This window comes from Triturus cristatus, chromosome 10 (assembly GCF_964204655.1).
Source record: "Triturus cristatus chromosome 10, aTriCri1.1, whole genome shotgun sequence".
NCBI lineage: Eukaryota > Metazoa > Chordata > Amphibia > Caudata > Salamandridae > Triturus > Triturus cristatus.
This window is the reverse complement of record NC_140593.1, coordinates 798,696,656-798,709,719: the sequence shown is the minus strand read 5'-3', so window position 1 is coordinate 798,709,719 and position 13,064 is coordinate 798,696,656. Positions and strand designations below refer to the sequence as shown.

The 13,064-nt window shown below is 46.1% G+C and overlaps 1 protein-coding gene across 3 annotated transcripts in view; it reads left to right on the top strand.

Moving 5' to 3' along the window:
* The window catches only part of ABAT (4-aminobutyrate aminotransferase), a 499,792-nt gene that overhangs the window by 239,556 nt on the left and 247,172 nt on the right, over positions 1 to 13,064 (top strand). For all 3 annotated transcript variants that reach the window (XM_085628334.1, XM_085628336.1, XM_085628335.1), the window contains exon 3: positions 11,647 to 11,744. In XM_085628334.1, the coding sequence (XP_085484460.1) occupies positions 11,647 to 11,744 (98 nt within the window). The remainder of the gene's footprint in view (positions 1 to 11,646; positions 11,745 to 13,064) is intronic.

Genomic DNA, 13,064 nt, shown 5'->3' with positions numbered 1-13,064 from the left:
CTTCAGGTGGCGTACCCACCACAGAATTACAATGAGTGTGAGTGGGCTCCACCCAGTTATTTACAACCCATCCTCACAAAGATCAGGAAGGGAGACAAGAATCTGTGCTCCTTCAAAGGACTGTTTTCCCTAACAACAGATACTGCAGGTCTCACCCTGCACTCCTTGCCATATTCTAGCAGCAGGTGCATTCAGAGTCATTTATAGCCCAGTGAATCAGGAAAGGCCCTGTCACTTCTATAGAAAGCTTGTCTCCACTATACTCACTAAAGCTTCTGATCTTCCTCCCTCCCATCTAGTAAAGCAACCTCTCCTCCATCTTGTACTCTGGTCCGGGTTTTGGGCTTCCAAAGTGGAAACCACAAACCTGTATCACATGTGCATGGCACACTATCAATCCTAGCACACAAGCACATGTACAACGCGTGTGATGTCAACGTCCAGGATTCTGGGTTCATCCTGAGCCGCAGAACTTTAGATGAATGGGCCAGTAAGCGTGCATTCATGTCTCACCAATAAAAAGTCCGGTAACTGTAATTCACCATCCATGGTACACTTCCACCACCGCTCACCATGCCTGAATCCTGCAACAGGTAGTACTCTGTCACTATGATGGTGCACTTGATGCACACCTCCCGGTTCAAGACAAGGTCCAGATCCTATCATCGCCTAAGACCGGTGTTAGCTCAACGTGCAGCTGGGATCAGTGTGTGGCATGACCAAAGATCAAAAATCAGGATCACAGGCATATGCAGTTCGGGCACACAGGACAGGGGGCACCACTGTGCATCATGCAGGGGACATTCCCTTCCCAGCAGCCCAAGAGGCCTCTGAAGTGACACTGTTTGTATCCAACTGGGGAAGAGAATCAAAGTCCATATTCACCGCTTTGGTTCCACACTGTCCAGAGTAGCGTGCTACCCCTCCACCGAAGCGCTTCAGCACCTCATCTGGGAGCCGATATGAATTTAATTTCAAAATAATGCTCGGTTCCAGGTAAATAACAGCGTCACCACAAAGGGAAGCCATACCATTAGCATCCTTACCCGCTTTCCAGGTGTTACTTCATGTGCCTACAGGATAATCGTTGATGCATTAGCATGTTAAGATCACCTTCGATGACAAAATCCGACGTCTGGGGTTTACTAAGGCACTGTCCTCAGCGTTGCTCATTGACACAATGCCTTTACCAGTTCACTGCTGCAGCTCAAAGAGTTTCTCATAGAGACTCGACAGCTGTCATTGGCAAGTTACGAGGCACGATATCTGCCATTGGTAAGTTGTAGTGAGACCTACAAGAACAGGCCTTCCCAGAATCACACCAACTCCTCTGTTTGGGGGACGGGCAATCCCTCCATTTTCTCCTCACCTTTCAGGGCATGACACAAGCACGCTTCCCCTGTTTCTGATTCTTTGTTGTCTCCAAGCGAGCAGCCTCCTGACTGGACCCGTGAAAGCTGTTAGCACTCCGTAAGACTGTACCTAGTGCTGGTGTCAACTTAATTAAATGGCCTGAAAAATAGCCATGTTTTCAGTAGATTAGGAGCTTTCCCACATACACAATTCTGGTTTACTTGCTCGTCTGAAAATACTTGTACATTTCTTGCAGTGCTTAATTTGTGCCGGTGTTTGCTGGTGCTCCAAACCAGCACTTATTTCTTAAAAACGGTAAGTAGTGCTGGCACTACGATTCAGCAGCACTGGCAGGAACTCTGGGTTGTGCCAGCTACAGTGGATATCGGAGAAATACCTTGGACATTTGGCACCTATTGTTTTTTTAACAAATTAAGCACTGCCTGCTTGTTATTAAAAATGTCATAGATTACCCACCAAAGCAGTGTGGAGCTAAAGTATTATATTACCAGAGTTTAACGATTCCCTTTGTAACAAATACGTTGAATATTAAATAACAAACTACCATCCACCATAGGCAATATTTGTAGTTGTTGCAGATCCCCAAAACAAAAGACTTTTGAAATGACAAAAAAACACAATCCTCAAAAAATCAGTTTTCCGGATGCAGGAAAAGAGCTCTTGGCTTTTGCATGTAGCGTTTAAGGTTTCTCCTTTGGTTCTGATCCTGGTATGCAGGCTGTGTTTATTGTTTCAGGAATGTAGCTCTGCTTCTGCTGATTTACTGCTCCCTCATGTGCTGATGAAAGGTCACTCCAAGGTTAGGCGGAGACGATGCGTGAATATTGTGCAGATACTGCTTGTCACTTGTTAATAAACCACCCTAGGTCATGTAGGGAGATTTATTTGTTGTTTGAAACGTCTATAAATAACTGATTTAACCTCTTCAGCGCTGCGCGGATTCCCGCGCAGTGCTGAAAGATCTGAGCGCGGGCGGGGCCATGACGGAACGGTTCCGTCATAAGCACAGCCCAACCGGCGTGCATGACGGAACCGTTCCGTCATCGGCATCGAAGAGGTTAATGCTAACACACATTGTTTACTTCAGATTATTTTGTTCAGTTTTTAGCTCGAGCCTTGGCAGCGCATGCGCTGCTCTGCCGGGCATGCTGTATTAGAGTATGGATTTGAAGCTCCGCCCACTCTCCGCCCATATTTTTCATTGGCTTCTGTCATTGTCCTTTGTAATTTTTGATTCTGATTCGTTTATAGGCTTGTTAGTTCCTCCTTAGTACCGCCTTGTCTTCATTTGTAACCTCATATGAGGAATGGCCTTTTTAAGGTCTCGCTGGCGTTGCAGCGCGAAGCGCTGCCGCCAACGAGAACTATTGTTGCCGTGATGCCTCTCAAGGGAGATAGACCGGGGCACACGCAGCGATCGGGGTCTGTGGACGCGCTTCTGAGACGTGCTTGCGCAGATGCGCACACACAGACACACGCGCGCGCACACACCCTGCCGCTGCCGACCCCCCTCACCGCAACCTCCGATCGGCTGTTTTATCAAATTGTCCTTTTGTCACTTTTAAGATTTCTTCCATCAGCTGTTTCCCCGTGAAACGACTGCGTTAACAGGGCACGCGTAACAAAATTATTTGGGGACTAATGGCACTCTCTCAGGCAAAGGCTGTGCCTACGGCGCATGCGCACGACTTTGTTACATGCACCTCGGTTCCCGTGATCAATTACAGTAATGCCGCTTGGATCTCGGTACTCACGGAGAATCACCCTGTTTGGCCCGCTCATCTTCCACTCGCGATCACTGCCGCCACGATCGGGGCACGCTACCCTAGATAGGGCACACCACTGCTGCCTGCTTCGCTGTCAATACTCCCACGAAGAACCAACTACTCCATTCCGCTCGCCGTTTGTACACACCCCGCCCACACTGCACATTCATTGGTCGGATGAAAACCAGTGGACGCATTTTCGGCTGGTCTATTGGACATGGCCTTTGACAAGCAAATCTTTACTGCCAATCAAAGCGATAACCTCATTGCACACGGAAAAACAAGCAAACTACATCCTTATTGGTAGTGCAGCAAAAAAAATCGCATGCGCATTCCCCAAATAGTGTCCTTTTGGCTCACTACCGCAGTGATTAGTCACAAGCAGCTACGAGCTGTGAGATGTCATTAGTGAGGGCTAATGACGTACACGGAAGCAGATGGATCCTCTCGTAGCAGCAGTCGCGTTAAGAACAGAAAGCACACCGGCTAGGAAAGGTGACATTACAAATGCGGAAATTGGTAAATAATAGAACACGAGGGTGCAATTTTGAGGTCTCCCCGATCTACTCCTCTCAAACCTCCAAGGTAAACGTTCCATGTAGCCAGTATGGTTTTACCTTTAGACTCCTCACGGTAGCTCCCATTTTCGTGTATTCTAGTTCCATTTATGTAGCGCTTACTACCCTTTATGCGACGTTAAAGCATTTGCTTTTCTTCATTTCCTTATATTTCCTGCTGTCGTTACTATCTTGTTTTAAACTTTGGCCGAGATTAACAAGTAAATGGCCTGTTCTATCTACAGCTCCCCATCCTACGTCTCTGTTCACAGTATTGACGCGTCCAAAGTGCGCAGATTTAAATTATTTTGAAATGCAGAATGATACTTTCCGCACTGCACTGTAGCTGAATTAATGAAGCGCGTCATGTCCCTGGCAAGCTACGAAGCGCTTTAGGTGAAGGGTATTAATAAAACAGTGTTGGTTTATTGTATGGCTTATGAGGGACGTGTTTCAGTGTTGACTAAAGTCTTTTAGGGGTTAACACACAAAACTGTACTCACATAAACAGCCTTAACAGAACCAGGAAGTTGCTGAGAGGAAGTACTTTTCACATTCCAACATGTTTCTGGCGTGCTCCTCTCCTCAACGACGCTCACCGTGAAGTAACCCGGGTCTCTATACTTACCGAGTTGCATCTGTGACCTGCATATTTAAAGGGCTGCGAGCGCATCCAGAGGGTGGTTATTTAGTAATGTGGCTGCAATGTGTTTATGCTCTGAGGGAGCGGAACTCTGAAGCAGCTGGTGGTTTTTAAACTATACCGCCGGAATGCTGACACAGAAAAATATACTTTATTGGCAAATTAGGACCGCCTGTGCCAGTGCCCGTCTACCCTACTGCCTCCGGTAGGCCCAGTTACAGCATGCCCCGCATTGTCCCAAGGGCTAGCCACACAGGCGCAGGGGTTGAATTAGTGTCTTGTTTGTGCCCTATGCTTTATAGTCTTGCTCGAGGTATTACTTATACAGCAGAGAAGTAGTATGGCCATAGGGACGGAGGTACAGCTCTCTGCAGAGCTTACCGTAAACAGGCCTCTGGCACAGAGGGTGGGAGAGGGTCACACAGACCTAGCAATAATACAACTCAAACAAGCTAAGGGCGAGAAAGGGGGCAGTGTGCACAGCTTACAGGCACACCGCTTATACAAGGAGGTGAGAGGGCGACCCCGGCATACCTTACAGGCACACAACTTAGACAAAAGGAGGTGAGAGGGCGACCCCTGCAGAGCTTACAGGAGCACAGCTTACACAGACAAGCATTTGCAATGCAATAGGTCTCGCATTTACGCAAGTTTGAGCTATTGACATTTTAACCCCTTCAGTGCCCATGACGAGATGGTCTCGTCATGGGCCGCGGTTGCGCTGTGCCCATGACGAGACCATCTCGTCATGAACCCCGCCCGCTAATAGAAAGCCCGGCACAGGGCGGGGAAAGGGCGGGGCACGCAAGAGGATAAATGACAATGCCTTTTATTTTTGTTTTCATTTTTAAAACATAAATAAAAGGCATTGTCATTTACAATGCCAATAGCTTAAACTCGCATAAATGCGAGACCTATTGCATTGAAAATGCTTGTTACTTCTGTTGTTATATTTAGTCTGTAAGCACTATTTTCACAACATTCAGTGCACCATGCGAGTCACACCGTCCTGATCAACTTCAGGCTGTGTATATCTGTCAGATGGCCTCTCAGTCCATAGTGGTGAAAGTCACATCAAAGGCAGTGCTTAATTTGTGCTGGTGCTTGCAGGCTGTCCCTTTTCATCAAGAATCCATAGCGAGCGAGAGAAAGGCAGAAAAGGGAGAATGATGGAGGAGGAGAAAGTTAGGAAAACAGTGACAAAGGAAGAAAACAAGTATGAAGAAGAACCTGCAAGAGTGAGATAACTAGACAGTTAAAGTACAGTACAGCCAATGGCTTAAGTGGGCCGACCCACTGATCCATGTCGTATGCTGTCACAGCCAGATGCAAACTTTGAATGACACATGAACAGATAAATGGGTGAAAAGGGATGACGTACGCCCCTCTAGGCTTCATTTAGTAGATATTTTTTATTTATGAATTTTTGGTATTTGGGCTGGCGTGCAATCTAAGGAAAGCGAGATCTGGTGAGAAAGCATGCCCTTTACTTTAACTAAACGCTGGGTATGATTGACAGGGATACTCTCACGGGAGAGCTGTTCGCTATACAAATACTTGTAACATAAAAGAGATAAGCCAGATAAGTATATTAGTGTAACTTTATAAAAAGTAATATTTAAGTATGATGTCCGGGCCTTGGAAGTCTTAAAACATGACCAAATCGCATGTATATTTTTTTCCTAGGAAAAATGCCAACCCTAAACACAAAAAAAACAAACGTGAAATGACTTGTTCATTTAAGAAACACCTATGTTTGTGCTGCCTCACGTTGCACCATTATCCTAAACCTATCATCCTTGCTGGATTATAGTCAGTGCCACTGGAATTATGCGATTGTGCGTATGCAGCTAATATCGCATAACTAGAGATTTGCCGCATTTCCCATATAATCCATCATCTGCCGCATAATTTGCAAATTTTACCAAATGTCAAGCTCAAACGGTTGAAAGGTTACTGAAAATGCAGTGATGCGTGTAGCTGCGCAGTGGAAGGCCTCTGCAAAGCTAGACTGGTCACCTTTATTGTTGCATATTGCTATATTTGTGTGCTAAACTGGTACCAATGAAGTGCAACCAATGCCTGGATAGTGTTACCAAGTTTAAAAATAACGATGAAGTAATACTATTGGCAAAAAGTGCCGCATTATGCCGCATAATTTGCATTTTCTTGCCACATAATTTACTCAAACCTGCCGCATAATTTGACCCTCTCCTGCCGCATAATACCGGTGGCCCCAGTTATAGTAAGTCAGAGAACAGAGTACTACACCGCTAGTCGAGAAGGCACAATACTTCCTCCTCGAGGTCTCGGCAGCGCCTTTTAACCAGGTGTAATTATGCTATCTTTATTTCTGTGACTAGGCACACGTGGCGAGCGACCTTGGACAAATCCCAGCGCTAGGAAAATCAATCCACCCGACCGAGTTGCATTTTGACTTCAACCAATGGATTTCAGTGGAACGGAAGGAAGGTAGTACTAGTGCTCTGAGGCTAGGCTGGTAAAAATATCGCCCCGCATGCCCCGATGTAAACGAATATAGCCTGTATTTTTAGACGCTCCTCGTCCTCCAGGAGCATCGCACAAGATGCGCTGAACCCAGTCAGCGGGACCCTGGCAGAAGCTCTGTCAGTCGGAGCCTATGGGGAGATGCATTTCGAGGAAAGTCTGTGCCTAGAAGCGACATCTTCTACGACTGAGCGCATTATTCTCATTTCAAAGGGGTTTAGCCTTTACGTTTGTGTCTGCTATTACACACACGGATGACTGGTAGCTTCAGGGAGAGTGAAAGGTCTGAAGAAAGATAAGGCTTAATGTCTGCATTCTGGCTTTGAATACTGCCGTGTAAGGCCCCTGAGCACCACTGCCCTTGGAAATAGTGGCGTCTGCTACTTCAATAGCTACATAATGGCTGAACTGCCGTTGCAATTGGCTTTTGTCATTGTGCACTGTGTAGTTAGTGATATATATATGTACACACACACACACATTTTTCTCTCTCTCTATATATAATATATATATATATATATGAAGATTCATCTATTTATACAAATAGTGTGAAAAGGGAGCATATTTTGAAATTATCTTTTCTATTTTTCAGCGACTCACATTTATGCTAGCACTTTCATTTCTAGTTTTTTTTCTCCATTTAGCATTAATTTCTGCTCTGACTGAATGCACAGCCCTTAATTTGATGATTAGTTCTGCCTAATATGCCTTTCCTTCATCCTCCTCTCCCCGTTACGTCCATGAGGTGGGTTTGCCTGGTGAGACAGACACTCCTCAGGGCCGCACAGGAAATAGAGAGGGAGGAGAGAGGGGTGAAGAGAGAGAGAGAGAGAGAGAGAGAGAGAGAGAGAGAGAGAGAGAGAGAGAGAGAGAGAGAGAGAGAGGAGACTAAGGGAGTGGGGCTAGTTGAAACTTTTTATGCCAGGCTGCTTTTGGTGCCTAGTCTGGCCCAGCCCTTCCTTCCCCTCTCCACTAAATTAAACTTTCACGACACTTTGACGATAGTCCCCATCGGATGTGGAAGACCCACACCATTCAGTGTTTGCCTTCCTAAAATCTTTTAGTGTTTTTTTCATAAATAATTATATTCATTCACAACCAGACAGCATGCTATGGGCCCTGGTGCAAGCACAGAAAATGGCCTCTTTGTTCGTGGGGGAATAAAATATGGGCTCTTCAGTGTTCTGTGTCCCGGTGCCACTGCACCTGCTGCACCACTGGTAGCTGCTTCCCGGCAACCAGAATACAATGTACATAAAACTACACAATAGGTCAGAGCAGTAAATTGTTTTTCGGAGTAGTTATCCAATTATGTTCTGTAGCCTACTGTGTAAAATGTAAATTTCAACTCTGGGGTCTGTCATGGCTGCGGACCCCTGTCAGCGTGCAGTGTTAATATCAATTTGGGTGATTTGGAAAGAGCTCCAAAAGATTCTGGAACAGCCTTTAATTGACCTTGGAGAAGGAGGAAATACCCTACCACTTACCGTTGGCCTTATCTCATTCCTTACCTATGGAGATAACCATCTGCCTGACATAAAAACCAACGGAGGAATGCTGCGACCCCTATACCCGAGAGTACTTAACCAGTACCCACCGAGCATTCCGCCTGAACTACCAAGCCCTCCAGCAAGAAGGCCAGCTATCCGAAAGCAAGGGAGGGGCGCAAGGCATGGGACGAGGACAACGGGACCAGGAGTAATGAAGACTACTGGTAAGTAATAGGGCATTACCCCCAGCTCCCTCCAGTCCTCATCCCATTCCTTACGTACGGAGCATACCAAAGCCTGGCCTTCCGAACCCCCAAAGAACACCGAGGACACCACACCGAAAGCAGCATCCCTAGTGAAGCAAAAGGGAGAACCACAGGAAAAACAAGCATTGGCATAGCCAATAGGTCTCGCCTTTGGGACCTTATAAGAGGTTACAATGCAGTTGCTAAGCAGCCCATTGAAAAGGGTCTGTCATTGCTTAAGCTGGAATTCCGTGGTTGCTGGGTTGAGGGGCAGCTTTGTTAAAGTGAAAGCGGCATGTCGTGCTGTGTCCTGTGAGTGCTGGGTGGAGGGGCAACCCTTCTTAAATTGAAAGCTGTGAGGAGCAGCACTTCTTAAATTGAAAGCGGCAGGGGCAGCTCTTCTTAAAGTGACAGCGGCATAGTGTGCTGGGTGGGGGAGCAGCCCTTCTCAAAGTGAAAGCGGCATGGCGTGCTGTGTCCCGTGAGTGCTGGGTCGAGGGGCATCCTTCTTAAAGTGAAAGCGGTGGGGAACATCACTTCTTAAAGTGAAAGCGGGTTGAGAGCCCTTCTTAAAGTGAAAGCCGCATGGCATGCTGGGTGGTAGAGGGCAGCCCTTCTCAAAGTGAAAGTGGCATGGCATGCTGTGTCCCACGAGTGCTGGATGGAGGCAGCCCTTCCTAAAGTAACAAGCGCAATCATGTTACCAATTAACAAGCGGACCCGCGAAAGTGAAAGCGACCCAGCTGTGTTAATTGGTAACATGATCCACAACAACAAGGGAGGAATGCAGCTGGCACCCTGCACGCCGCTGCTCGCTCCCGAGACCCAAACGCCATGGGAGTGAACGTTTAGAGAAAAGGCGGGACATGCACCCGTCTTTGGTCAATTGCGTGCTTTCATTATTGAAAGCCACACGCAAAGGCCAATGGAATGTGTGGGAGTTGCCAGACCCACACGGAGAAGTCTCGAGGAAGTTTGGAGTGCTCACGAGAAGCCTCCCATAGAGCAACGCATGCGCGCTCCGCTAGGCTCGACCTAAAAAGAGGCCGGAGCACACAGCCCTCTAAGCTTCTAACCAAATTAAGGGGTTACACCCATCAGAACAAGCAGGAAACAACCAAGATGAATAACAAACCCAAGGCGCCGCCACCCGAAGGGCAGCCAACCCATACCGGAAACACCCCTGAACCAACAATGGAGGAGGATCACCCCCCAAGGAAGCACCAGAGACAGCCACCAACAGAAGGACAGCGAGGAGGCCACACCACACCACGGCAAGCCCAGCAGGCCGGAATGCACAACAGAGAACCCCGTCCAGGACAGCCCAGCAGCCATACGAAGGATTCCACTGAAGACTGCCACTCCCTCCAGCAGGAGCAGAACCCAGCACCTCACCTCATTCCTGTCGGCAGACAGAAAATAGAACATGGCAGAATGCTGGATAGTACTGGTTAAGTGCTCCCAGTGGGAGGGGTAGGGTAGGTGTCCCAGCATTCCTCTGTTCTGTTTTCTGTCAGGGAGATGGTTATCTCCATATGGAGGGACCTGGGGTAATGATTTGGGCTCACTCTTTCCTGCTGATGTTGTTTCTTCGAATCCTCCATGTGTTAATAATGAGAGCAGATGTGATTGCATGCTTGGCAGTTTACAGCTGGCGGGAGCACTGAGCCTGTGTGCGTCTCAAAGTCACAGCATTCCATATCGCAGCCCAATACATTTAAAGATTATAATTGTAGATTAAAATGATCAAGTGATCTCCATCTTTGCGGCATCTATATTGACCCAGTTCAATCACTTTCCGTGTTGCTGGAGGGCTGATTTAACCTCTTGAGTGCCCATGACGAGATGGTCTCGTCATGGGCCGCGGTTGCGCTGTGCCCATGATGAGACTATCTCGTCATGGACCCCACCCACTAATGAAACGCCCGGCACAGGGCGTGGAAAGGGCGGGGCACTCAAGGGGTTAATGCTGTATTTTGTTAGCTGTATTTTGTGTCTGTTAGCCTTGTTTTGTTTATATACTGAAGGAGGATGTGTTATGGTGCTTTAGAATAGCTGAATATCCAACTGCATCCTAGTATTTCAGAGTCTAGATTGTGGGTGACTAGGGTTCTGGTTGTCAGCAGTTATGAGCTCATCAGAAGAGGCTGTAGCTGTTGATAGGGCTTAATGCAAATAAAGTTACCTGTTTACTTGAAACTCTTCCTTTGTGCCATACAGACACATCAGGAATCCAAGGCTCAGAGCTTATAGCATTTCTTTAAAATTGGGTGGCCAAGTAGCAGTCACCCAGATGCAAGGTTTCGTTAATGCAAACCCAGCGGACAAGATATAGTAAAGAATTGCGCTGGTGTGACATAAAGCGGCACTAAGGAATGCAAAGCGACAAAAACAATCATGTGTATTGATGCGCAAATTGACTTTTGGACCGAAATTTAATGTAAGTATGAAGCAAAATAGCACACCATTGCATAGCCCTATCCTGCCGATAACACTTGCAAAGTGGGTGTTATGGGTTGGAAACAATGCAAACATCCCTAGTAATCCACGCAAACCACTTTGAATAAAGTCATACAAAGTAGCATGATTGCTTTATGTTTGCATAGATTGGCACTAAATGAAACCAGGTACATAGAGGGGCAAAAGAAAATGATTTGATTTTTCCTTGCATATTGTATGGTATTTTTGCAAAAAATAACACATTATGTGATTTACCCTCTGAAGAGATTTGTACTGGAAGGTGGTGTACATCTAATGATGTTTAGTGGCAAGCAGACACCGCATTATTAACGTTTGTGTGGCCAATGACACCTTCGATATATGATCTGTTGCTAATATATCACTGCCCATTTTTTTCGGCATTCGCCCAGTGCAACCGTGATGATATTTCCTCAGCTGTGAATTTCGTAATCTTCCTAAATCTGTCCCCAAGACTCAAGTCAACAGGACTACTAGTATAGTGAGGGAATGGTGGGCCAAAGTAGATTGTCTTGTCTGTTCACCTGCCTCCTTTTTTTGCTGTATTTAGTCAAACCTTTTTTTCATCTTTTGTTTCTCCTCCAGGGTACAGATATATCAGCCAAGCTGCAGCCAAAACAGATGTTCAGTTGGACTATGAAGGTGTTTTGATGAAGACAGAAGTCCCTGGACCTCGTTCTAGGGTAAGTTCTTGATGTGCCCGTATTGTAGCAAGTCCTGTTGATTTTGGTGTTCAATTGCTAAAGTCTCTGCTGTTTGTATGTCAAAAGTACAAAAATATCAACATGCAGAAATATCACCAATATTGACAACCAGAATACCGTGAAGGTGTTACATATTGATATTTATGAATTTTAACTCCTCATCTACATATCTTGACAATTAATTTTACCCAGGGGCAGTTGGCACTGGGTAGTTATAGTTATGACCTACTTACCATAATAAATAGATTTTTTGATTTGCTGAAAACTATGGTGCTGTTTGATGAATTTCCATGAACCTTTCCCCAAAATAATTCATCCATCTCAGCACCTGCATTCAAAGTTTCAGGTGATACATGGTGCGGATCCCAGTTTCGGTCCATGTGTCCTGTAATTTTTTTTTTAAATGAAGGTATAAGGTGACAGGGAATGTGTACTCTTTCCTTTAAGACCTTGTGGGGTGTCCCAGCTGAACCCCATGGGGGTCAAATAAAACGAAAAAAATTGTGGTTGCAGCAATCTCTTGGGGCTGTTGTGGGAGACAGCGGCACCCACTCCGCTCCTGCTTGAGTCTCACAGACGGGGCAGGAGCCGCCCTGGCTCCCACTAGAGTTCAGATTGGCCACATATTGGCAGTTAGCCCTGCGGCTAACCCATGCCGTGAACAGCAGCCGGCCGTGTGCAGTGGGGTTGGCCCGAACAACTGTGGTGAGCTCAAAGAGTGGTTGCAGGCTCTCCGTGCCACACATGGCCAAAGGCCATGTGCTTCATCGAGTTGCCAGCTCTTAGCGGGTTGTCTGGCAGGCATCCCCACACTGCAGACAGTGCGCCGGGGAATGGCTGTCCTCAGGTGGTTGCGTATAGGGGCTGGCCATAGGCTTGGCCCTGTGGCCACCACTGTGGCTGGGTTTGGCATAATTGCGTATGATAATAAAATATTACTTTACGTTAAATAAAACCTTAGAAATTCATTGAAAAAAACAAAGGTTAAAGTGCCATTATAGCTCGGTATGGTAATAATATCTTACGGTGCATTAGAAAAACCCAGAAATTCACTTAAAAAAACAAAGGCTAACGTAATTTTATAGTCAAGTGAAAACATCAGTTTAAAAGTAACATTTTAAACTAAAACATGCTGTGAAATTCACCAATTATACTTATTTAACGTAACTATAACCGGCACCCTCTCCATGCACTGCTTATAACCTCACATATTACATCAGTCATGACATATTCAATCACATTATTGATAACATCAATACCACATTTGATATTATAATTGCATCATTAACAACAACACTT